The 27,586-nt window shown below is 42.4% G+C and overlaps 1 protein-coding gene across 6 annotated transcripts in view; it reads left to right on the plus strand.

Moving 5' to 3' along the window:
* Positions 1-26,009, plus strand: part of KIAA1958 (KIAA1958 ortholog) — a 118,144-nt gene extending 92,135 nt beyond the window's left edge. For 4 of the 6 annotated variants that reach the window (XM_043546711.1, XM_043546710.1, XM_043546712.1 and 1 more), the window contains 2 exons: positions 15,436-15,608; positions 17,690-21,968. In XM_043546711.1, coding sequence (XP_043402646.1) covers positions 15,436-15,608; positions 17,690-18,502 — 986 coding nt within the window. In that variant the 3' untranslated portion in view covers positions 18,503-21,968. Of the gene's footprint in view, positions 1-815; positions 825-15,435; positions 15,609-17,689 lie in introns of all 6 variants that reach the window. The other 2 variants (XM_007062312.4, XM_043546715.1) reach the window with 2 other exon arrangements.
* Positions 26,010-27,586: the final 1,577 nt, after the last annotated feature.

Below are 27,586 nucleotides of genomic sequence, written 5' to 3' on the forward strand. Positions count from 1 at the left end.
ACTAAAATGGGAATTTTGTGCATAAAGTACTTGCAAGATTGGATCCTAAATGTAACTCATATATATGTATATATATATATGTGCGTGTGACTTATACTGCGTCTCTATACATAATATATATACTGTACATTTATATAGATACAGAAAGTATTAGAGCATATACAGAAAAAATCTTACTCATTTGTTCATTAATTTTATTTCAGAATTGTTTTCTGAATATCTGTTCTTCCTGTGACCTATATAATATATTTTTGGGACTTATTCTGCCTTCTTTACTCAGGAAGAATCAGGCTCACTTTAGGGAATATTTTAGCTGAAAAATGAGATCTTAATAGATTATAAAATCATTCCATAGAGATTCTTGCCAATTTCATAGCACGAGATGAAGGAAGGAAAGAAAATGCTTTCTAAATAAACATGCTTCCTGCCCATTTTATCCATACTCACAGCTTCCATGTACTAGAGGAGGAGTTTTAGAGGCTTGATTGACTAAACTCTTTGAGGGTTGCATGGGGTTTAAGTGAGGGCAGAACTTGGTCCCAAATGTATAAATTTTAGCCAAACTCCAACTGTTCTCTGCAGAATAGAAAGGAGGGATTTCACTAGGTAGGGGGCATAAGACTGCCAAGTGACATAAGCTACTACAGAAATAAATTTGGTGCTGTACACACTCACTTCATTTCACTTCTGAACTCTTTTTGCCATTACACAGGGATGGAGGTGTCCACAGTTGTTCGGCACTCCTTCAGGTCTCTGGCATGTATTCGTAGGTCTTGGAGTTCCAGTCCTTTTCTCTTCAAACTTCTCTTGACCAGAGTCTTTCCGTCATATCCTGTCTTGCTGTCCTCTTCCTCCCATGCTTTCTTTGCTTGGTTGTTCTTTTCCAAGTCTTCTCCAGTCCGCCTCAAACATGTGGTCTCCAGCTATCTGTCATTGAGAGCTAGGGTGACCGGATGTCCTGATTTTATAGGGACAGTCCCTATATTTGGGGCTTTTTCTTACATAGGCTCCTAATACCCCCCACCCCCATCCCGATATTTCACACTTGCTATCTGGTCACCCTATTGAGAGCCCCAAGTTCATCTTCCCCCAATCTCTTCCATGTGCATCCTGTCTACTTTCTGCTTGCCTGCCATCTTCCTCAGTATGTTGTTTTCTACTGCCTGTTTCTTCTTTTCTTCCAGCTATGTAAAACACACCATATATCAGGCAGGGACAAACTCATACAGCATGCACTTTTCCTTTCAGTTTGTTACTTAACTGCCAGTCCCACAGGTCACCTTTTCTACTGCCACTCATGCACATTGGGTGCTGTGTACACTCAGCTGAAATACAAAGTACATAATTGTCAAGCCTGGCTACCAGCTCTCCTTTTTGGTTCTCAGTGGGCACTGACAAGCCCAAATTTAGTCTTTGGGTTTCTGACATGCTAGTTTGAGAGCTTAGGTGTGGAACTGGCTGACCTCACTTGGGCACCCAAGTGTGTGATTTGGGCCCTACACTTCCAAAGATAAGGACCTATTCTCTTTGTCCTCTAGGACTTTGCACAGAACTCACATTGAAACGAGGGTGAATCTCATACATAGAACAAAGAGTCATTATGGCTTTTAGAAATACAATCCATATTGTCTTTTACTGTAGGTTTAAAAATTAAATAAATACGGCATTTTATCTTATTCTTGATATTTCAGGACATTTATTCAGTCTCCACCATCTACACTGCTGAAATCTGAGAATCCCTACATTTGGTAATAAAAATAGCAACAGAGACTAACACAGAATCTGGAATGTCCTGCAGAGAGATTCAGATCTTTAGCATGTGAGATAATAATGTTTCTGTTTTGGGGCTTAATTCTGCTCTCAGTTACTGTCATGGAACCCTACTGGCAGGGCCTGCTCCAGGCACCAGCTTTCCAAGCAGGTGCTTGGAGCGGCATTCAGAATGGGGCAGCAGTCCGTGTCCCACGGCCGCAATTTGGCGGCAGCTCCACCGCTCTTCCGGGGGCGGCGGCAATTCGGTGGCGACTGCTTGGGGCGGCAAAATTGGTAGAGCCGCCCCTGCTACTGGGATAACTTCAGTGGCATTACACCACTATAGACTAGAGCAGAATCTGGCTTTCTGATAGGACCCAATTCAACAAGGAATTTACATAAGCAGTGGGACTTAAGCACGTGCCTTATGCCCTGATCCAGCAAAGCTGCTATGCATGTACTTTAAGCATGTGAATAGATACTGACTTCACTGAGATGACCCATATGTTTAAAGCTAAGCACATGCCTAGGTGCTTTGCTGGATCAGTACCTTTGTATCTATATTATTTCTTGTCTTGGTGAACAATACCCGTGCAATGTAGCGTTCGTGAGCTGTCATAATCTACCCGGTCATGGCAAGGTAAAAGAGAAAGAGATTGGATTACCAAGAAGAATGTAAGTAAAATGTTGATGAAGATAATTGAATGGCACAGAGAAAGAGAGGGAGTTTTGCAAACACAATAGAACTCTTTGTCTTTTTTCTAAAGAATGCAAACATAATCTTGGTCTTTGACCAGCCTTTTAATGTCCTGTTTTGTTTTACACGGGAATTAAAAAATATTTTCCATTTGTTTTAATTATCTACTCACTTTAACTTTGACCTTTGAAAAGTGTTTTGCTATGACATCCATTGGTCTCATGGTGAGCAGTGCTAGGACAACAGCAGCAAAAATAAATCTTTTAATTTATTTTACCTACTATGTTTAATCCCTTTAATCTGTTAATAATTTGTGTTTTCTTCCTTTTTGCAAAACAGCAGGTTTAGCACTGTTAAGCATGATTTTCGGGGACATATGTTGTTTCACTATAACAAAATTTTCACTGAACAATTTTCCTAAGTGATCAATCCATTTTCAGTATGAAAACTTACTCTAAAACCAACTTTATCTTACTGACTTTTTCTAACTGTGCCCTCATTATAGTTAAAATTCAACTTTTTAACAGCATTTTTTAAAAGGTAGATTTTGTTATTTTTCTTTTGTTTTATAAACAGTGTTTGTTAAAAAAGATTACTGTCTTGCCAAAAAAAGATGATGATTTCTATGCATTGGGTGATTCAGTGATGTTGAGATTTTGCATGTCTTGTAGGTTCTCTTACATATGTACATTTGTGATATCTGTAGAAATGTTAACCATGTCAATCAATGGCTATTAGCCAGGATGGGCAGGGATGCAAAACCATGCTCTGAAGTGTCCCTAGCCTGTGTTTGCCAGAAGCTGGGAATGGGTGACGGGGGATGGATCACTTGATGATTACCTGTTCTGTTCATTCCCTCTGGGGCACCTGGCACTGGCCACTGTCAGAAGACAGGATACTGGGCTAGATGGACCTTTGGTCTGACCCAGTGTGGCCGTTCTTATGTTCTTATGTATTGCTGCTATAACCACTTATTGTAGTTAACTGAAAAATCTGTACTAAGAGGCTGTGCCAGTTAATAGTTTTATGTATGACATGATAAACTGTGTACTCTGCTGTTTGTTTAATGTTGTGAGCCAGTATTTAGTGCCTTCTGTAGAAGGAAACAATATGTTGTGGTAGACAGGAGGTGCCAAATTTACAATATCCTGTTCCACACAAGTGACCACACACCAGGCTAAAAAAAATCATCTCCAGCTTTTAAAAAAAAAAAAATTCTAAAAGTGACTGGAAAATGTCATGGATTTTTTCTTGTTTATTAATGTATTATTTACTAAATCAGATACATGTGAAGACACAGAGCGATTGGTAAGAAGGGACATGTTGCTGGACAGCATTTTTTTATTTTATTTTTTTAATGTTTGGTCTGCATGTGTTGCAGAAAAACGGGAGAAGAGTTTGATATCTGAAATGGTGATTTTAGTATTAAATCAAATCATTAGGAAAACCTTTTAAATTCCTAATGGAACAGTCTTAAAAACTGTATTGACCTGAAACTGAAGTGATACAGGAATTATGCGTTCCGGTGTTGGCTTTCCAAGTGGTCCTGATTCTGATCTCCCTTACACCCAGTGTAACTGAGAAGTAACTCCTCCAAGCTCTATTGAAATCAATGGAATTACGCTGCTGTAAAACTACTGTGAGATCAGAGTCAAGCCCAATAGTTTTGGCCTCCCTCTTTTCAGGTATCTTCATGCCAGACCCGTTGTATCATAATTCTGACATTTCATTTTCAAAAAGCCACTTTTCTCCTCTCACTGAAGAAGCTGAAAATATGAATGTAAAAAACAAAGTAGATGAATTCATCTTGATTTTGATCTGAGTTTTAACAGGGTGAAATCTGTAGATTCCTTTTTTAAGTGGAAAACCAAATAACATGAGTTTACTGGAAGGGTTTAGGATGGAGAAGGATGATCTACTGAAAAACTTGGGAAGACTTTTGAAACCAAAATACCAAGTTGCCAGAAAAGCAATGTTACTTGAAAAATATCAGTGATTAAAATTCATCCCTTGACTAACTGTATTAAAGTCAAGTCTATACCCCAGGAATGAATTTGACCTCAAAAAATCTTAAAAGCACTTGTAATTGCAACCTTCCTCCAAAAAGACTGCTAAGCCAAGATTTTCAAAAGTGACTACTGGGTGCATCACTTTTCGGGTGTCCAACTTGTGACCCCTTAAAAGACCTGATTTTCTGAAGGTGGGTGCTCAGCACTTTCTGAAAATCATGGCTCTATGTCTCCCAAAAATCAAGGCAAGCAAAATCACTAGTCACTTCTGAAAATATTATCCACATTTAAATGTATAAAGTCTAGTTATGACTCTTTGGTGTGTTCCAACCTCCTACATAGTGCTTTTCAGCAGTTGACCTCAAAGCACTTCACAAGCTTTTTAATATATTACTCCTTACAACACCCCTGGGAGGTAGGGCAGTGCTATTATCCCCATTTTACAGATGGGGAACTGAAGTTCAGAGTGGCTAAGTGATTTTCCCAAGATCACAGAGGAAGTCTGTGGCGGAGAAGGGAATTGAATCTGTGTCCCCCATGTCCAAGGCTAATGCCATAACCCTTTCCAGAGATCTTGGGCCTGATTCTCAGCTGGTGTAAATTGGTGTAGCTTCATTGTCTTCAGTTTGGCTCCTTTGTTGCTGAGATGACTACATTTTTAACATTTGCTACTTTTAAAGTCAACTTTGACCAACTGCAAGTTGATTCTCCACGGCTTTGTCTGTCTGGTAGCCATTGACACATGAACAAAACGCATGTAAAATGCCACCACTGGCATGAGTGCAGAATTCTGATTTGGGAGAGTTTACACCCAGTCGGTACAGATGTTAAATGGCTACCCGAAGTGTGAAGCGGTGGAGGACCACGCCCTTCCTCTGTGCTCCTATGCCAGTCACTGCCGTATCCTGCTCTTGAGTCTGTCACGCATCAGAGTCACTGCTTCGGAGGGTTAATGGCTGCACAGCGTTTATTCAGCATTTTTCTATCCAACACACCAGTTTGCCAAAAATTACACTGGGTCCCTCCAGTACAAAAGCTGTTTTTTCATGGCTCCCATGCCTTTGTCGCTCATGGCGGAAGCTGGATGTGTTCTTGCCAAACTAGATCGCCGTAGTGATTGACGTTATTTCGTTAGTGCACTGCAATCTGGGAAGGTGATCATAATTACCAGCATAAACCTGGGACAAGGAATGGACTGCTGCCCTCTGAGTGTAAAAGGCTCTGCTGGTACTTGTTCGTCTCCTACCACTGCTTATGGAGCGCCCAGCTCTGGGAAAGCTACTCATTTGGTTGTGCTAATACTGTGGTGGACTGAATACTGCTTTCCACTTGCTTGAGTCCTTCTACTCACTTACTCAGTTATGAATTATGCATCCTTGGGGTCGCCTCTTTTACAATCACTGATGTGTCTGGGGAAACCTTATATAAGTTTAACCACATTACAGGAAAAGGTACTTTTAGAAAATATTTTAATGTTCTGGGCTGGGATTCTGAAAGGCGCCTAAGGGAGTTATATATCCAAATTCCACTGAAATTCAGATGCCTAATTCTCTTAGGCTCCTTTGAAAATCCCAGTCCTAAATGTAACCAGTTATTTTAAAACAAAGATCTCCGTATGGAAAAGTAATCTATTTTTAGTATTAAAATAGGGTTCTGTGTAAAAATGGCATCCTCTTCCTCAGCAAATCTGCTCCCTCTGTGTATTCTGAGTCTAATTTGTTTATTTTAGTGGGGAAAAGGTAAGATTTCGATGTATTTTAATATTTCAGAACCAGTACATCTCTGGGAAAGTTATTTGGATTCTTTTCTAATTTGTGCATCATCAACAAAACTGTTAACTAAGATCCATTCAGCCCCAGTGCCTTCAAATTATGCCCTCAGTGGAGGAAATAAGGTTGCACCAGTGTAACAGAGTGGGAAATATGAGGGAAATGAGGCTGAACAATGGTAACTGAAGACATAATCTTGGTCACTTGATCTTTGTTATTGGTGGTGGGTGAGTCATAAAGAACCCATCTTGGGACTCAGATCCTAGGCTAAGATTGCCACTTGTTATCTTTGCACATTTGATTTGGACTCAGCAAAGAGCAATAAGTGTGGAACCCCACAATGCCATTTCTACCAAGTAACTTTTTAGAGTAGAACTGCATGAAGTGTTGGATCTTTGGCTGGTGTCAACCACTGAAATCAATGAAGTTACTGCTTTTTGCACCAGCTGAGGATCTGGCCCTTATGTACATTAGGTGTGATTAAAATAGTCTACTTTTCTATAAGGTCTATTTACCTCTCCACAAAGACAGATGTCACCTTTTGTTCTCATATGTCTGACCCTCAGATTTTAACTGGGATGGAATAAACACTTTATGCCATACATCTACTTCCCGGTAATTTATTTCAGAGCTCTCCTGGAACAGTGCTGCTGTTACACACTTTGCAAAAGAAACAGGGAAACACTGAATAGGTAAGGAGAAGAAAGTGAAAACAAGAATTTCATACAGTGGCTGTGTTCCTGCCTTTTCTCACCTCTCAGATCATTTTAAGTATTTAAAAAGAACAAGTTTAGTTGCTTATTAACTGGAGTAGATCATTAACTTTTGTCTTGCCATTGACTGATCTTCAAATTGCTAAGCGAGTCTGATGTTTTAGCATTTCAGCTCATTGTTTATTTCCCCCCATGAGTACATTTTAAAAGTCTAGTTTTTCTGAACAACAGATTGATTTCATGGTATGTACAATGTTTGCTACTATTGTAGTGTGACTTTATTGTTTTTAAATATTTGTTTTGGTACAGCCTTAAACTTCTAGAACTAAGAAGAGCATTTCAAAATTAAGCAACCGATAACGTCATTGATGTCTGTGATAAGTGCATGCTTTATTCACAGTATTTTGTCTGTAATGGGGTATGGTGACCAATTCTCATTTATGTAATAAACTGTTTTCTGCAAAGGTGGCTACTTTCTTTAATCACATGAAACCAATGTACTTTAAAATTTGAAGCACATTATAGAAAAGAACCCAACCCACTCACAAGCCTTTCAGGTATGGATATCAACACAGCTGTGAAATTCTTGTGAGCCAGTAAAACATTCAGCAAACAAGCCCATGAAAAACTAGTTCCTGCCCAGCCTTGTATAAATTCATTGACTTCACCCAGGCCTCGATTCAGGAAAGCATTAGGCACGTACTTAAGTCCATCCTTATTCAGGAACACGCTTAAAAATGTGCTTTAGTTACAGTGACGTCAATGGGATTGAACCCCAGGCTTCAAGTGCCCTTCCTGAATAAGGACGTTTTCCCGAATCGGGGCCCGAGGTTGGATTCAGTGAAGATGGGGGGATATTTTGGCTCTAAGTGTCCCATTTTGCTTTTAGAATTTCCATAACTGGGACTGCCCGTCTCACAAGAGAGCAACATTTTCAATTGAAATGGGGTTTTCCAAGCCCAAGGCAGTGTCTGTGTTTTGTCCAACTAGCCAGTGTGGTGACATGCTTTCCTAATGGCTAATCTGTGCACGTGCGTGTATGTGTGTGAGCAATTTTAAAAGTTCTTTAGGTAGTCAACAGAAATTACTTAAGGAAAGGTTTTGACTTAAACCTACAATAGAAGTAGACTCAGATCCAAGGCTGTGAACCTGGGATGACAGTCTCTTCCCAAGCCTGAACTTTCACTGTTCTAGAATACGGTATTAATATGTAAGACAAATCTGAGTCACAAACACTATTATTTTAACGATGCCAATAAAGCAAAATATCCCAAATTAAAAATCTGGCAGCTGTAAGAGAAGCCCCCAAAGCAGCTGCTTGTATGATGACAGCAGTGTTGAAGGAAGAGATTATCAGACAATCTCAAGTGCTTACGATAGGGGCATGACAAAAAGATAGACATAAAACAACCAATGATAACTGTTAACTAAGCAAAGGCAGCATGTTCCAGGTTTGCTTGGGGAGAATAGGGCAGGCAAATGTGAGATGATTAAGCGGGGGGCAGGGGAAGAGCTAGGAGTTGTTTTCTCCTTTTGTCTCAGCTTTGGATCTTCATAAATTGACAAACTCTGCTAAATGGGGAACCATGTCGCTGAGCAGTGGCAGTTTGTGGGGTCATTGTGATGCTCCTTTGTCCAAGCCCATGAAATCTCTTCTGAATGTCTGGTGATCTTGGGATGCATTGAAGAACTGATTTGAAGTTAGTTTTAATGCTGGTTAGCTTTAAAGCCTCTTCAGTGACTCCAGCAGTAGGCAGAAAGAGGGACCAGGACAATTTGTATCATATCTCCATACTCAGAACATCTCTGCTTCTGCAAACAGTGGAATGAGTGCAGGTTCCTTCCTCCCCCTGCACTTGGCTGACCATCCCTGGGACAGATCAGCGTGAACTGCAGCCAGTGTACTTGGCCTTCTGGGACTTAGACATGCCATGCAGCTGTGTAAATGCTGATCAGGACCGGGCCTTAAATGTTTGAGGAAGAAATATTGGCCAGAAACTAATCTTGTAAGCTTTGCTCTATCTTTCAGCTGTGCAACTAACACGTATCACTGTCATGCTTTTATTGAAATTTCATAATCCAGACATTGTTTACAAATGACATGTTAATTGATGTAGAAGTAGCTCAGGGATATTATGGCACGATGCCTATGCAGATGTATTTAAGAGACAAGAGTTCACATATTAGTGAGCTAGGGTTTGAAATTAGTTTATAATTTATTCCAAAAACAAGTGGAACTTGGCAGCTGTCCCTGGAAAGACATGTGAGATATCTCTTTAGAATAAACCAGCATTTTTGTGTGTTATGACGCTAGCTTTTGGCAATGTGAGTCATCTTGCAGCAGTTTGGGAGAATATTTTGAAAAAAAATGAGAGAGAGCTATGAAGTTACCTCCTTTTTTATGTAAACATTCTCTGTTTGTAGATCCAAATCCTGGTAGGCACCTAATGGAAAATCTGCAGGTAGGAGTTGAAATGTGGAGCAGAAACTGACCGTCGCTATGCCTCAAAAACCTATGGAGAAACCACACCAAAGTCCCTTCGTGAGATGAGCAAAGACTCAAATAGTGGTAGCTCGAGGTTAGAATTGTAGATGGGGCATTGTAACTCACCTCAGCGCTACATGTTCGTTAAGAATACTTGTTTTGACCTAGACTTCTCGCTTTGTTTTCCATTCAAAACAACTCATAAGACACATGGTATTGAGGAAGATTCAGTGTTACTCATTAGCATTTGGAAGGAGATTCTGGAATATAGGAAGCATGGAGCTCTCGTCTAAGAGCACTTTTGGAAGCATCTCTCAGTGCTGGGTTGTGTTTGGGGAGCTGCATATGTCTGTTCTCCAGGAGAGAATAATGGAAAGGGTGTCGTTGTTTGTTCAGATAAGGTTGCCCTGGACAGTAATTTCAGATTACAGGATCAGCTACCACTCTTGCTCTGTGCACAGAGCTCCCTTTTATGTCAGGGAGCAGCAAACACACTGATCAATAAGTGGCTCATAGTATCTTGCAGGTCTCCTTTTGGAGGAAAACTACATTTTTAGGAAGTGGGAATGATGCTGAGATATTAAAATAAATCACATTTTCAGCCTCTCAATTTTGATGGTGTCTCATTAACCCTCCTTGCAAATTTCTATGTCCTTGCTCACCTTAAACACAAAAAATATAACCCCTGCCTCAAGGATAGTGCGGAGAGTATAGAGCTATCGGACGCATAGGGACACTTAAAGTTCTGGTATACGGTAAACACACTACAGCGCTTGTTGGACAGGCTTGGAGCATGTACATATTTTTGACAGGGAGGAAATAATATCACTAGTTGTTTTTATCATCATCTTAATTGCAGAAGGCTCATGAGCAGATTTTGCACCGGGTACATTTTCGCTATGATTTTGCAACATGCTTTAAAAAATATTGACATTGCGGGAGCACCTTAGAGAGTCAAACAAAAAGGGACCACTTTCAAATGAGTCTGCCGCTTGCCTCAGGCTCCACAGTGCTTTTGAAAATGGAACTTAGGCAAGCACCTCAGCGACCTGAAAATGTAACCCGAAAAGTCTAACTTACAGCTGACATCCACACAATGAGTTGTGTCTAGATACTGTCGTGACTCCTGTCGGTGCACAAAGCTATCCTTCATGTGCGCTACAATGCGTTCATACATCATTTTAAACAGTTAGAACTTGACTCTCTGTAGACTGATGACTAGGCATGATATATTTTTGCAAGTGTATAAATACCTGAAGTTAAGGGGATTTTGGGATGATAAAAGCAAGGGGGATTTGTCACACGCTACACAGACGAAAAATGCAAATGACTGTCTCCTGGCAGCCTTGGGCATCTCTGATTTAGGCCCGGTTCTAAAAAGCACTTAAGCACATGCTTAATTGTAATGATTCATTGGGATTTAAGCATGTGCTTAAAATTAAAAACATGCTTAAGTGTCTTGGGGCTTGCTCCAAAGCCATGGAAATCAATGGAAATCTTTCCATTGACTTTAATGGGCTTTGGATAGGCTCGTGATGAACAGGGATGGAACGCTCACGTACTTAAAATGAAGTCCGTGTTTGAGTGTGGTGTCTTTTCCAGTGCTGCCTTGCTGTGTTAGATAGTACTGATTGCTAGAATTAGTGGAGTAAACTGCTTTCTCCTGCAACACAGGAGATTAGAATGCAAATGTAGAATATATTTACCACAAAAACGATCTGTTCCCCAGATAACTGAATATTCGGTGGCTCCTGTTCCCATGCTTATCTGACACACTGATCCAGATGGCAACCTGCCTTCCTCGGTGCCATCTTATTACTTCAGTTTTGTTTTGTTAAAAACAATCTCTTTTTCTGTGTATACCTGAACTACCCACGGTGATGATGATAACTATCAATTTGTGAATCAGCTAGTTCGGTTCTCAAGCTTTAATAACAACGTAAGCTGAGTTATGTGGGATCTTCAATCGAAAGAAAAAGCCGGGGGAGAGCGGGGAGTTGTGTGTAGAATAAAAGTTATGAGGATTTTATTTGATATTAGTAACATCTTACAAGTATATTGAGTGTTTCGTCCGAAGTATTGCAAAACAGCTGTCTTTCTGTTATGAGCTTTTTCAGCGCCTAGCACAGTGGGGGCTGACTGGGGCTCTTAGTTGCTACCGCAATACAAATAAATAATAATAAAATATTAGAGATGAGCCTGAACCAAACCTCGATGTCTTGAACATCCTGGAACTTTGGAAAAGTTTGGGCCCAGTGTTTAACCACCTGTCAGATTATATCCTGTACCTCAGAGACGTCTGCCTTCTGCTGGGACTCAAGGAAGCTGCACCGGTGATGCTGTGTCTCAAAAATGTAGTCCACAATTTTCAAATCTGTGCGTCTAAAGTTAGGCTCCTATGTGGATAATTTTAAAAGCACCTGCGGCTATTAGGAGCACAAGTCCCACTGATTTTAAGTGACAGTGGTGCTCCTAAATCCCTTGGGCACTTTTGAAACTCTTCCCCCTAAATCTCATATTTAGGCTAATAACAAGAAGTGGGCCTGGTTTTCCAAAGGACTGAGTGGTTGCTGCTCCCAGTGATAGCCCTTGGACCAGCTGGCAGTGTGACCGAATCCTAGAAATGTAGGACTGGTAGGCACCTTGAGGGGTCGTCAAGTCCAGCCAGAGGATGTCTTCACAGATGGCGCTCTGGGAAAGCAGAGGGGGGCAGGTGGCTTGTACAGAAATTTGGCACGAAGTGGATACTGTTGATTAAGTGTGCTCAGCAATTGCCTCAGGCAAGCAGAAGGCATCAAATACAGGGAAAGGGCTTGCCTGAGGGTTGCCAGAAGAAGGGGGCACAAAGTACCGAGGGATCTTTGCCTACTGTAGTCACTGAAAGGTGAGCTAAAGCAATGGGGGACTCATCCAAGAGGACTCACTGGAAGAGTGCATCTGTGATGCCTGCAGTTCCCTTCCGTGCTTGACCCGAGACATGATCAATGCAGCTGAGGGGAGGGGCCACAAAGGGGCCTGGGGCTGCTCTGACAAGTGTTCTAATTTGCATTGACAGTGCAGTGGGTGTGAGAGATGCCCCGGGCATGCTCTCCACACCAGCACTGGGATGGCATAGGAGCTACTGCTGTGGTTCTAGATGCTACTCAGTGATCCCCCTGCACTGGGAGGGGAGGCTCGAGGAGCTGGATCTCCTGACTGTAGGGAGCAGTGCAGAGCAGAGCCAACATGCCGGGGCGTCAAGTCCTAGATCTGCACCCGCTAGAAACGAACCAGTGTGGACGGTATCAAGCCTTGCTTGGAGATGAGCCAATCATAGCAGTACTGGCAATGCTTGTGCCGCATTCGGAAGGCCTCAGTGTGTGAACGCCGAGGGTTTACAAGGCAAGCAGGTGTCTCCTCAATGGGCAGTGGCCACAGCTTAGTTCAGTACTGCAGGCAGACTTTCAAAGAGAAGAGTGCTAGCCACCCATAACATTTCCTGCAGTAGCCTGGATTTTTTTCGCTATCTCCTATCCAGTTACTTACCAGGGCCAGCCCACCTCACCTTGTGATATCGTAACCCAGGGCGGCCAATGCTCCTGGCTATTGCCAGATGTTCTTCTGCAGGAATGTCACATGCAATAGTGAGCAAGTAACTAGGCAGCCAAACCTTGCAAAAATTTGATTGCAAACAGAGGAACATGGGAACCTCATGCCTTCTGAATTGTTTGACGTGAACATTTTTGCTGATAGTGAATCCTATGCTGCCTGAAAATTGCCTTTCCGATCAAAAGGAGAATAGCCAGCTGTTTTCAGAAGTCCTTTGTATGTTTATTTAATAGCTGTAGTATATAGAAAGAGGATAGCATCCCTTTAAATAGTTTGTAAGTCCTCTAGGGGCACTGACCATGCTCTCTGTGTTCTAGAAGCTGCTAGAAACCAAGCTGAGCAACAGCACGTATATGTAGGTAGGCCTTGTTTATAGTCAGTAAACACTGTTATTCGTTCCCGGGTGGTTCCGTCATATCTTGTGCAAGAGTAAAAGTCACAATATTCTTACCCATAAAAACCCTCCAAACGCTAACTGCTTGTATAAAGGGTTTGAGGCTGGGTCGTCAATTTTTGAGATCTTTCTAAGGGTACGTCTACCTTGCAATAAAAGACCTGCGGCGGTGAGTCTCAGAGCCCAACTGGTCAATTAACGTGGGTGTCAGGGCTAAAAATAGCAGTGTAGACATCCGGGCTCATGCTGGAGGCCTGGCATGAAACCCCCTGACGGGGAGGGTCTCAACACAGCTCTTTTTAACCCTGTGAGCGCGAGTCGATCCAGGCACTGAGATGCGCTGGAACGGGTCTTTTATTGGAGTGCAGACATTCCCGAAGCAGCTACAGACACTGCATATTTTGCATTGCCTAACGACTGGGGCAAACCTTTGACTTGAATGGGAGCGGGGGTCGGCCAGCACTGGATGCTTTTGAAAATCCCATGCCAAGGGCATGAAGAGTGTTCTAAGGCCTAGCCTTGGTCCCAACAGTGTGCAAGCCAGATGCTTAGATGGAGCCTGTGGGTTGGAGGGGGCACCACACTTCTACCTCCCTGCATAAAGCTTACATGGCCCCCACCCCAACTACACTCCATTCCCAGGAGCGGACTCACAGCACAGTTGCCATGTACAGTCATCAGGCACTGGGAAATGATGGCGGGGAGGCCCTGGGCATCCAGCATCCCTTTAGAGCCAGGATCCTTCCTGGCTGACTTATAGCTGGGGAGAAAATGCATGGGGCATTGTGGAAGCAGAGACGCGGGCTCTCAAGCTGCCCCATGAGAACTGGAGGGGAAAGCCCCTTAGCGACACCCCCTCTCGTCCATATGACAATCTCATTGTCATTTAAAGAGGCTGGGAACCTTCTCCCCCCTTCCCTGCTGGGGATGTGCAGTGATTACCAGAACCCTAGAGCTGCAGTAACTTCTGAACCCTCTGTGGCGGCAGTGTTGGGGCCAGGGGAGCTGGGGAGGTATATCGGGCTGCTTCTGAGGGGAGCCCCTTTCCACGAGTTCTCACAATTCTGGGATGTGGCTCCCCTCCCCTTCATCTGCCACCCCGGCTGGCAAACCTGCCGAGCAGCCAACTGGGTGCACAGGTGACTTTAGCAGCCCGTTGGGGCTTAAGTTGGCCTTGGCTCCACATAAACTGGCTTCGGGCCCATAAAAAGTACACTTAAATATAGTGGATGTAATAAAATGATAGTGGTATCATAAAAACGTATTACTCTTTTCATAAGAGATAGTAAAGGCTTAAATACCGACAATAGGGTCCTTCATCAATCCGCTCCATTCAGTTCCCGTCTGTGCTGCTGAGGAGAATTTAAGAAACGAGCTCCGAGTGTCTTCCCTGTAATCCTAGCCTCACATCAGCTGACGCCATCTCTGACAGCTGCCTCTGTTGGCTCCACTACGTCTCTGGGCCTGATCCGGCACTGTTTGCACTGAGTGCAATGGGGGTAGAAAGCCCCATGGTGGGAGAGAGTGGAGAATTCCGGCTGAGTAGCGTTTCACACCCAGTTTGCACAGGTATGCCTGACTGCCCAGTATGCCAGGCAGTGGAGAATCAGGACCAATGTGCAATGGAGCATTTCTTTTTAACAGCTAAGATAGTTCATTAAGGCAAATCCTTGATGTTTCTTCCCACTGTTTTTTCCCCTCATTGCACCTGTCCCCCCACCCCCCGCGGCAAAAGGTTCTGCATCGCCCCATCTGTATCATTTACTATATATAGCAAAACAAATTTAATTCTGGGGCAACCTCAAGATGACCCCGTATTGATCCCATATTGGAAACACTATTCCACATTCTAGAGTTCCAATAAAAGTGCTTGAATAGCTTCATGGGACTTTCGCCGTTTTCGTGACTTCATTTCTCAATATTTCTACTCGGGCCCATGTAAACAATTCCAAGTTGCTCCAAACCTGATTAACTAAAGAGTCCAGCAAAGTTACGTTGTTTTGATCCCTGCCTTTGTTTGTTTTCTAGCATACTCGACTAAGCTCAACAAATTTCCTGTCTTTAATTTCGACGATGACCTAAAGTATCTGTGTATCAGTGCTGTAAGCCCAAACACTACAAAGGCTACTCTGTATGCTCTGAATGTGTGGAGATACTGGTGCATGACAAAAGGACTTAAAGACTACCTGGACATCACTAAGGTAAGCACTGTTAAATCACTGAGACCGCTCCTCTGGTCAAGTCAAGCTGACCCACGAATGGGAGAGACACGGCTGGGTAAAGGTGAGGATTTAAACCTTCTTTATGCTCCCATTGATCCCAATATTAGCCAGGGACCAACCCAGTCCCCAGAATAAGTCTGTAGTCTTCTCTAATTTGCACCTTCTTGCCTCCTGCCCCGTGGGGCTGTTCCATCAGCCAGGGACAGCCTAGGTACAGGGGAGTTCTGGCCACACCCACATTTTGCCCAACCACGGCCCCTGCGCTGGCAGCCCAGAAATGGCAGGATATTCATGTCCTTGCCCAAAGAACACACTTTTTATCTAAGGGGCCTTATTTCTCTCTAGGGGTCAGGTACTAAAGCCCCAGTCCAGCAAGCACTTAAGCATGTGCTTAACTTTAAGTCTGTAGTTCTACTTAAAAAGAAAAGGAGTACTTGTGGCACCTTAGAGACTAACCATTTATTTGAGCATAAGCTTAGATGTTTCAAGTTAAGCATGTACTCTGCTACAGTGGAGCCTAAGAATTTGTCTTGTCTGAAGTAATATAGGAAAAAAAATAAAAATAACCCTGCAACAGTGATAAAAATCTACTCTATGACCAAAGCAGTAACAGGGACGTTAGATACCAGCACTCAGCACACAAGGGTGCAGAGTCGAGACATCCTTACAACTGATGCAATAGAGATCCTAGACGCTGTGTGCATCAGGAAGCCTGCTGGTTAAGGGAAGGGTTTCTTGTGTTAGTGAGATTAACAACAGTGCATGCTGGGCATCTAAGGAATGTCGGTCGAGTCCCAAGGATGTGATACAACATTAGAACACCAAGGACTGCTTGTCCCACGACGACCTGTAATGTCAGGAAATATTTTTGTTTTCAGTTTTGAAGGTGTCCATTTTAAGAAGGCTGTTGCCACTTGGACTTGCATCTGTTTGCATAATTTACAGATGTGTTTGTAATCCAGAAGCAGAAAAGAGAGCGCCAAAATAAACCTATGCAGGTTAACAAAGTCTGTTTGCAGGGCAAGTATGACATACAAATGGCCCAGATAAGTGCTTGTGATTACAGACAAAGGGTCCCTGAATGCTTTTTAATTCTCAGACTCTAGGAATCAAAGGCGATATTGTCCTCCATCCCTCCTGTTATCGCAAGCATCTCATTATAACCAGCTTAATGCTTTCCTTTAATTATGAGATTTATAGAGGCTGTAAGAATATCTCAGTGAAAAGGAGGAACGGAAAGTTTCCCTGGCTAGAGCTTAAAAGGGAAAAGTACAGAATATAAGGCATGCACTGTACTCCATGCATCAGACTATATTCATACTAGGTGAAATCCTGATTCCAGTGAAGTCAACGGCAAAACTCCCATTGACTTCAGTGGGGCCAGGATTTCACCCTCCATTTCTTAAAATGTGGGGGTTAGTGTTGTGGTGGACAGGGCCCCACCCTAAGCATCAGAATGTGTCATCTCTCTCACCTTTCATTAATCCTGGTCCCCTAATACCAGTGCGGTCCTCGTCTCTGCAAAGCAGTGTCCTAGCAGAGGAGTGCTCAACCCTTTTATTCCAGGCTGCCTTTTTTTCTCCATACAGCTATATTTCCCATTCCTGTCAGTACAGCAGCCATATACATTGCATTCTCTTTGTAGTTACACAAATATGCACCCTTCTTCCAAACCTGCAAGGCTTTTTGGGAAGACGGGAGCATGTTGCATCTTGCACCTTTCCTCTGTGCAGAGCGTGAAGATCTGGAACTTGGGTCTTCCCACTTAGTAGCATCTTTCACCATCCACAAGCAGGCTGACCTATGACAGCGGTAGAATAGAAATGGACCCAAGCCACAGCCCTGGATCTGAAAAGTGCTACATTTTGGAGAAATTTGAAACCGAAGTTCACTGCTGCTCAGTATCTGTCATGGGACAGACCTAAGCCCTAGATGTGAACATCACTGCAGTTTGGGAAAATTTGGACCTAAATCCAAACTTGTCAGTGCAGGCTTGTCACTAATAAAGAATTTTATCCCTGCATGTAGTAACGCTGACATTTGCATTTCTCTTGTTCCAGATTCCAGCCTCAAAGCTGAATGAACTCCTTGAGGACTTCTACATTACGGTGAAGAAAACGGATGGTTCGGACTTCCTAGCCACGTCCTTGCATGCTATCCGCCGAGGCCTGGACCGGATTCTGAAGAACGCTGGGGTGGGATTTTCCATCACCAGCAGCACCTTCACATCCTCCACCAAAAAGTTGAAGGAGAAACTCCGGGTGCTCAGCAAGGCTGGGATGTCTGGTGCTCGCTCTCGAAACATTGTCTATTTTTCCCTGTCTGATGAAGAAGAGATGTGGAAAACAGGATGCTTGGGTGACGAGAGTCCGGTAGCCCTACTGTCCACAGTGGTGAAATATAACAGCCAGTACCTCAACATGAGGACTTTGCAGGAGCATGCAGACTTAATGTACGGGGACATTGAATTACTCAAAGATTCACAAAACAGGCCCTTTTTTGCCCGAACGGACAGCGTGAAACGAGAACACAGGGTGAGCTCTAACAAAGTGTGTTATGGCCAGATATACCATGAGCACTCCAAAGGTCACAAGCTGTGTCCCTACTGCCTCCTTTATAAGTACATGTACATCCACCGGCCCCCAACCCAGATGGAAGCAAAGTCTCCTTTCTATCTGACTGCACGGAAGGAGATTAGCGGCATGGGAAATGTGTGGTACGAGGAACAAAGAATGGGTCTCCGCTCCCTGAGGGGAGTCGTCCCAAAGCTGGCTAAAAAAGTCAAACTTGACCACTGTGAAAACTTCACTTTTGTTTCATTCACTCAGGCTTCCAGAAAGTTTGGCTCTCTTAACTCCTATCAACAAGTCTGACATCCATGTTCTAACACCATCCATGTGTTCAGTCAGTTGTACACGAAGGGGGCATTGAACTAAAGGAGCTTATTTCAGTAGCCAGACCTCTATAGACAAGCAGAAAGATGATGGCCTGCTGATGACTCGCTTTGATCCTTATCGAAGCAGCTGCTACTGAGAAAAATTGAGCTCTTTTCCAAATGTGTGTTAATTATATTCTATTATTGAGACAATATATTGCTGCATATACAAGAATGCTACAGGAGTGAGGAAATCAGTTAATTACAGTGCCTTTTAGCACAGGTTTTTCTCAACAACTACCACATTAAACTGGTCCAGACATAAAATTCCCAGTAGGTCAGTAGCTTTAATACATTGTGAAGAAAGTAAGTTGCTATTAAATAATAATTTAAAAAGTGGAAAGAGTGAGAAATTAAATGTTTCCTGGGGAAAAATTGCACTTGACACTTTTCTGTTTGCTTGATGGATAATCTACTTTTGAAAAGCAAGCAGCATCACTTGATGGAAGATCCTGCAGCTTTCTTCTGTTACAATGTTTGGAAAGCATGAACTTGGGTTATGGAAGCTCTCTGTAGTGGTTGTCACCTGCTTTCCATTGTCCATTGCTTTCCATTCCATTGGGGCAATTTTATGAAACCAGATTCATGTACACACATGTTTTTAAGAACTATATTTCCTACGCAATGGATGACCTGTGCTATCATGGATTTTTCTCCTTAACAAGTATGGCTTGGATTAAGGGAGCTATTATCAAAGACTGGTAACTCTTGAAGCAGAAGTGCCTATGTTTTCTTTCATAGTTATCATACAAAGGTTATTTTCTTGTGAACCATTATTAGATTTTTCCCATCTGGGTGGTATATAATGAATATAGATATTTTTCCAATATACAATAATTTACACTGGATCTGTAGATACTACTAGAGGTAATTCCTGGATTTACCAAACAAACAAACAAACATGGTTACAGCATCCTCGAGGGACAGCTTTTTGAATCATTAATTTATAAAAGTTAAGTCCAAATATTTCAAAAAGGCCAACTAGTGATTTTGGGTGCCCTGCTTTTGAGACACCCTAAAGGGACCTGATTTCAGCATTGTCTGAAAGTCAGATCTCTTTACAATGTCACAAGTTTGGCACCCAAACACTGAGGCTCTCAAAATCACTAGTCACTTTTGTAAAATCTTGGTCTACACTCTTAGGGTTCAATCCAGTGCCATTCAAGTCAATGGGAAGACCCCTATTGACTGAAATGGGAGGTGTATCGAGCCCTTAAGTCACAAGAAGATGTGTTATAGAAGACCTTGCACCTATTTTAGGAAGTAGGAGTTTTACCATGCGTGGCTCATTGTTCTAGTACAAATGACCAGGCTGTCATCTTCCAATGTATCACGAAGCTGTGACATCATTATGGAATCTGGGGACACATCAAGCAATCATTTGTATACCAAGATTGTTTTACACCTTTAAATCATAGCTCAAGACCCATAGTTATGTGAATACAGATATATAGAAATAAAATCAGGCTTTATTTTTTGGACGCTTCATGCACACGTTGCTCGTATACTTCTAGCAAGAACTCGATTTCTAGTATCTATTTATTACCCATGAGTTCTAAAATATAGTTTTACTTCTGTCTTTTAAATGTGTGTGCACAGCATTAAATGTTAGTTTAGTTTTAAGAAAGTCATTCACTGGACCGGGAAAGACAGAGCAGCATTAGCAAGGGAAATATCCACCATAAGCTACCGACTAGACCCTTGTGCAGGCTGTGTCGCTTATTTTCCTCCTTCTGTTTGTTTCCTTACTAAGGACCTGATCCTGTAGGGTCTGAGTACCCTCCACTCCCCTTTGACGGCAGGGCGAATTGACGATGCTCATGCATATATATGATCAGACTGTGTCCTAGTAAATGTGGTGTGAAAGCTGTGGGGTTAGGAACTTTGGTTAAGCTGTATTTCTTTCAGAGAACTGTACAATGTAGCTTGATGTATATTTCTGATATTGTTGGTGCTGATGTCTGAAAGAAAACATACATTTCTCTGAACACTTTACCTCTTCTTGGTTTACATCATTTTCCTTTATTTGACTGACTCTGGTAAAGGGAATATCCTGAAACAATGTTTTGTCAGTTCTCTGAGGTTGATCTTCATGTAGGAGACTGGCAGGTAGGAGACTGTATGTGCGGTGCACTGTAGCATCACAAAGGCATTCCAGCAAATAACTGGACATTACTGACAGAAAAGCAAAAGCTATATTTACATAGTATAGTTAGTTTTCCTTTTAAAGAGATTATTTATTTCGGCTCTCACGTCTGCCTTGCACCTTTGTGCAGTCATGTGCACCTCTGCAAAGTCAGTGCAAAATGCTGACAGATTAGTAGCATTTGTTGGTTAGTAGTATACTTCTGCCCAGGTATAAATGGCAGCCCAAGCGGCAGGGCTGTGAAGAATTTAGTCTTGGACGTGTCAATTTTAATGACAAAAATTTCCAAACCCAGATGCATAAAGTCAGGCTTTTAAATCCACAGTTGGCACCTAAATATGTGGCCTAATCTTCAGAGATCCTGAACTTCAGCAGCTCCCTTGGGACTTGATATTGCTCAGCAATTTCCAGGATCAGGCATTGGGAGAGGGCATCACTATTAAAAGTATTAGGGGAGAGATTTCCAAATGCACAAAGGGGCACTAGGCACGAAGCTAAATGTGACTGCTTATAGCAGAATTTGGCTAAAATTTCGTTAATTCCCTTCTGAACTCTATTCGGACAGAACAATTGCATTTCATTATTGTGTTCCAGAACTCTCTCTACAAGGAGAAACTAATTCACAAGTATTATCTGATAAAATAGTATACAGTGAGGAAAAATCCTACTTCTTTGCTTTAAGAAGTGATTAGTGCAAATAAGATTTTTTTTTTAGTACTAGTATAGATTCCCTCCCACGCCCCAAAATTTTTTTCATGGTATTAATAGCCATAATTTGAATTAAATGGTGCCCTGCTGTCCTAACATGTGAATCTATATTATCCAAGGAAAGCATTTATCCTATTCCTGATCTGCTAGCAGTGAAGATGAGCTTTCCATGTTTTGCAAACATTTGTATTATCTGCATTTGAAAAGCAAATAGAGCACCGAAGGGCAGCAGATGCCAGACAAGCTCAGACAGGCATAGAATCAGACAGCTTGTTATCCTGCATTTGGCCTATCAATCTGATACCTGATACTTCACAGGATACCCATAATGCACCCTGTGTACCACAAAGCTTTTTCTAGGGATTGGGTGAGAAGACGCTACCCTATGAACTGAAAAAAATAACACCTAATGCTTTTGTGAAGGAAAGTCTGTCTTGATCCTGTTTAACAATGTCTTTTTTTTAAACTGTTCTTAAGTTCGATAATTTGGTGGCTCTGTTCTGATTTATAATCAGTGTTTGCTCTGAAATAAAAGCAATATTCATCTTTGTAAAATGTGAGATGGGACTAAATATTTCAGAATCTAATTTTTTTTTGAAGTAGAGAACAACATTTGATCGTTTAATGATCAATTTTTTAAAAAATTATTTGTTTATTCCCTAAACTTTCTCTGTGGTACAGTCAGTAAAAGATCTTCATTTTGTCTTTTAACTTTTAGAATTAATGATACTGGAGCCATTGTTACTTATCTGAGTAAATTGGATTTTTAAAAGCATCAAAGATAGGCTCAGGTTATTGTTTTTGCATTATACTGGTATCTAGAGGCCTCATCTGAGATCAGGGCCACATTGTGCTGGGCAGCACCCATACACAATCCATGTTGCAAATGGCTTACAATTGAAATAGACAAGAAATGAGAAATTAAAAAGGCACAAAGATCTGAACAGACTTCCCCAGGGTCACACAGCAGGTTGGGGGGAATAGCATCCAGGTCTCCTGAATCCAAGTCTACTGCCCTATCCCCTGGGCTATGCAATCAATCTTGCATTCACCAAGTTACACTTCTGAACAGAACTTCACTGGGAGTCCTCTGAGTGTAGCAGGAAGGCCGCATCATAGAGTATCAGGGTTGGAAGGGACCTCAGGAGGTCATCTAGTCCAAGCCCCTACTCAAACCAGGGCCAATCCCCAATTTTTGCTCCAGATCCCTAAATGGCCCCCTCAAGGATTGAACTCACAACCCTGGGTTTAGCAGGCCAACGCACAAACTACTGAGCTATCCCTCCCCGCATCATTCTAGACCATAAGCATTAATGAACTGGAAAGCACTGGGATGTTACCAGAGGAGATTGCATCTGTTTATTTAACTGTGTGGCCGAGCTATGGTGACAAGCTGCATTTATGCATCATCTGTTTGGGAGTTTTGCCAGAGCAAGGACTGCAGAGCAGGCCATGAGGGGAATTACCGCCCAAAAGCCCCATTATTTTGAGATGGTGGCGCTGGTCCTGAGCTGCTGCTGAGGAGCGCTTGGTGCAACTGGATTGGAACGAAGCCGGCTTGACACCATCTTTTTGCACTCCTGCCTTCCTGAGGCTGCCTGGATGCCGCTCCAGTCCCTGGCACTAATTATGATGGCCTGAAGCTGCTCCAATTTATATTTCCTGCCAAGAGCCCCAACTGGCCCTTCCAGCAGCCATCATGGGGCACAGTGGGGAATCAGACCCTGTGTTTTATGTTTCCAAAGGGCTTGTTCACTTCCATCTTGGGTTCTGCTCTATCCCTGTCCAGAACACTGGTAGTGCAGACACCCTTCGGAAAAAGTGAGGTATAAATTCTTTAAATGTATATTTCTTGTGGTTCCACATAGAGGGGTTCCATTCAAATTCCTCTTATATCACTGTATTGTGATACTTGGCAAAGGCTGACTTTTGAACGATGGCCACTGCACTATTTACGATGTTGTGCTTTAAAAATGGAAATTTTCAGAGATCTCCCCCTTACTCCCCCTGCATTTTCCCTCTCCCAAATCAATTGTCTTCATTACCTAAGGATCGTATCTTTATCTTGCTGTGCTGCGCACCATGGTCAAGGTTTTCAAAGGTCATTAGCAGGACCCTACCAAATTCACAGCCGTGAAAAAGGCGTCGTGGACCACGAAATCTGGTCTCCCATGTGAAATCTGGTCTTTTTTGTACTTTTACCCTATACTATACAGATTGTATGGGGGAGACCAGCGTTTCCCAAACTGGGGGGTTTGTGGGGGGTTGCAAGGTTACTGGTGGCGGGGGTGGGGTCACGGTATTACCACCCTTGCTTCTGGGCTGCCTTCAGAGCTGGGCAGCTGGAGAGTGGCGCCCGGCCACCCTCAATTCTCCACTGCGGCTGGCAGGGGCGCTGGCTTCAGAGCTGGGCTCCCAGCCAGCTGCCGCTGTTCTTTGGCCACCCAGCTCTGAAGACAGTGCCACCCTCAGTAGCAGTTCAGAAGTGAGGGTAGCAATACCGAGTCCCCCCCTACAGTAACCTTGTGACCCCCCCCCCTCCCATTTCGGGTCAGGACCCCTACAGATACAACACCGTGACATTTCAGATTTAAATATCTAAAAATCATGAAATTTACTATTTTAAAATTCTTATGACTGTGAAATTGACCAAAATGGACTGTGAATTTCATAGGGCCCTGGTCATGAGTGACTAGTGAGAGGGCTGGGTTTTGGGGGATCATCTTGACACACCCACAGGGGCCTGATTTTCAGAGGGTGGGTATTCAGGGCCCTTTCAAATGTCTCAAGTTGGGCCCTCCAATGCGGAGGTATCCAAACTCACTATTTACTTTTTTAAATCTTGCCAAGTCTGGGAATTACTCCCATTTGTACACTTATTAATCGCCTTGTAAAGGTGGGACTATAGATCTCAGTGCTTTATAGTAAACAGAGCTGGGTTTATTAGCTTAACTTCCTTTCCAACACCGTGTTCTGGAAATCCTGAATCCTGATGACAAAGTACATCATCCTTAATGCAGGGACTCTTAAACTCCTCAATGCCAAGGCATTAGGCCAGCATTTATGTTACACAGATCAGAGCACTACCTCTATTCCAAATGTGTGTTTGTCTCTTTGCAGTGTTTTCATTTTGAAGAGTGTCCTTTTGATGGTTGGACGTGCAGGGGCATGATGCCAGGAAAGCATCTGGTCCAGTGTAGTGAATCCCAGGATAGGAGATGCGTTGATCCCAGGATAGGAGAGAGACAAGGTGGGTGAGGTAATATCTTTCATTGGCCCAATTTCTGTTGGTGAACAGGACAACCTTTCAAGCTTCACAGAGCACTCTGGATACCTTCTCCAGATCTGAAGAAAAGCTCTAGGAAGCTCAAAAGCTTGTCCCTTCCACCAAGAGATGTTGGTCAAATAAAAGATATTACCTGACCCACTCTGCCTCTATTATTATTAAGTAAGATTCTCTGAAAAACACCGTGCTGTTAGACGCTTCAAATCCTTCCATGTGGCAATGAGTCTCATATAAGCTATTAACAATATACCAACGCCCTAGCCATGTGGAAATGTGCGTGCAGTGGGCACATTCACTCACACGTACGTACATACGTATGTATCACCAGGAACCAGAAGTAACAACTTCTAAATTCATTGTATGCAATCAGTATAATGGAGTAAATGCTGTTCTGTGTAAACGGAACAAAGTGAATTTGGAGCAGGTTGGGAGTATAGCAAGTGTGGGGAAGGAGATGATTGGCTGAATCTCTTTGTCAATCACAGCTCCAGAGGGGGTCAGTTTGCAAAATATTCTATATGAACTACATCTTTCAAATATTCATGTCCAGGAGTCCTGGCCTTATCCGCTGATTGCAAATTAAAGTAACAGGAAGAGTTTAACATACTTTTTATTTTCAGTAGCACTCAACCGTTTCCTTTTAATCTAGTAATAAAACACTGAGTAGTTTATATTTTTCTTTCTGGAGCACATTTGTCCTCTTTTTTCAGAGGTATTCCATGATGTAAGGAAGAATTTCCATGCACAAATCCCCCCAGCCCCTGGTACTTGCTTTCTGTGTGATTCATTCTCTCTCTCTCTCACTCAAAAGAATGTAAGAGCCAAAGTGATAGGTGGCCTCAAATATTATAGTTATTAAGAATGATTTTGTTAAGGAATTTTGTTAAGGAATAAATATGTTTAATAAAGGGAGGTTTTTTCTCTTAAACAGCCCCAGCATATTGACCAAGAATATTCTAATGCTTTTATTTACTCTGCATGTATTTTACAAAATAATGTAGAAAGTGACATAGTCATTGCTTTCCTTTTTAATGCACGGGAAATCTTCCCAGTACTACTTCAGAGTGCAACAGGCAATCAATTAACATCCAGAGTGATTTCCTTGTATTGCTTTGATCTTTCTCCTCTGCACATATACTGACTTCTGATGTGTGTATGAATGTATCATCATATCTGCAACCTATTTCTGCACAGTCTCTAGGTAAGCGGGTTTGCAAGAAGGTATGTTTCAGTTCTGGTAAATGATACTTAATCGCTTTATCCAGCTTGGTGAAAAATAAAACAATAAAAAGCTTTTTAAATGGACTTATGGTGGAGGCATCATCCAAGCTATTGAGTTAAAAGCGTGGGTCACTGCACGTCTGTCAGTACGAGGACTGTGAACCAGATTTTGCCTTTGGATTTGTCCATGGGGGTGTTCTATTTGAGCGTGCCAAGGTAAAACTTAGCTCTGCAGACACATAAGAATACATATTTCCAAGTTAAATCCAGCTCTCGCTATAAATTAATAAATGATGAATCAGTGTATTAATAAATGATTAATCAATTGTTATAGAGCCCAACAGGTCGATAGGTGGCTTATTACAATGGCATATAGCCATTTACTACATCTTCTACTGATACGCTTATAACAATCTAGAATACATATTGTCATGTCTTTAACACTCCTAAAACATCTATTAATCATATGTAATAACTTTTTGTAAACAGAACCTTAATATAAAGTGACCAAAATCCAAGTTCTGTCAAAAACTTGTTTATCCTCACATTTCTGAAGCATGTTTTGAAACAGACATCTGCCTCCCTTGGCTGGAGCACACACTATAACATGGGTTAAGGGAAGGTTTAATGTCTCGTTAACTTTTCTCTTTTGAAATAAACGTCTGATATAAAATCAGGACTCTCAGTCGCCTCTCCAGTGACTTCCAAACCTTCCTTCCAAAGCAAAAGTGAATCATACCAGAGGTAAGTGTTTTAAAAGGAACGCCAGAGTGGTGTTAAAAGGACTGAAGTCACTGGGCCAGATTCAGCTCACTCATTTTGTTTGTAATAATCTTTTCCTTATTTTTTCCCCATGCAAAACAACTAAAACACACCTGGTGAGAAAAAAACAAGCAAAGGGAAAATGAAGGATCTATTTCACCACTGCGGTGTAGCCCCGCTGATTTCACTTCCATCGATGGGGGATTGACCTCAGGAGAATGGACCCCTTAGTGTGGAAAGCAGTAAAAGAACGTGCTATCAAGCACTATGGTTCTGACCAGCCTTATCTTTATCTGACGTACTGGAAGTACAGCAACGGCTAGCGAGAAGCTGAGCCAGATTGAACTAGGTTTGTCTCAGGATGGACTGGAGTCAAGTCTAATTCTGGGCATCTAAAACAGCCAGAGGAAATCAAAGCAGGCTCTGACTAAAGGAGAGGAGCTCGACCTAACTATGTCAGGTGGGAAAGTGTGAGAGTGTGGGGCTGTCAGGAGAGGAGGCCTGCCTGCCCACAGGCCAGCCTCCATCACCAGACACTCACCCCTTCTGGAGGGGAAGGGGAGAAGAGGTGAAGTAGGACAACACAATATGATTTGGGGTTTGAAGAATCCTTATGTAGGTTCCAGGTCTCTCTCAGTTCCCCCCATCACTGATACTAACACAAACTGAAAGATGCTAGGGATACTACGTGGTGTAATTTAATGGTTCTATGCGGTTTTGGATAAATCTGTTGCTTTAAACCATTCACAGGTTATCTGTGTATTCCCAGAGTGCCTAAGGGGGAAAAGTCAGCCTTTGGGGGGTAATTAGAGACAGAATTCTGCTCTTGCGGAAAGGCAGTCAAGAGTTTTAACCACTAGGATTCTCCTGTATCACTGTACAAAACCTACACACCCATC

This window comes from Chelonia mydas, chromosome 5, assembly GCF_015237465.2.
Source record: "Chelonia mydas isolate rCheMyd1 chromosome 5, rCheMyd1.pri.v2, whole genome shotgun sequence".
NCBI classification, from domain to species: domain Eukaryota; kingdom Metazoa; phylum Chordata; order Testudines; family Cheloniidae; genus Chelonia; species Chelonia mydas.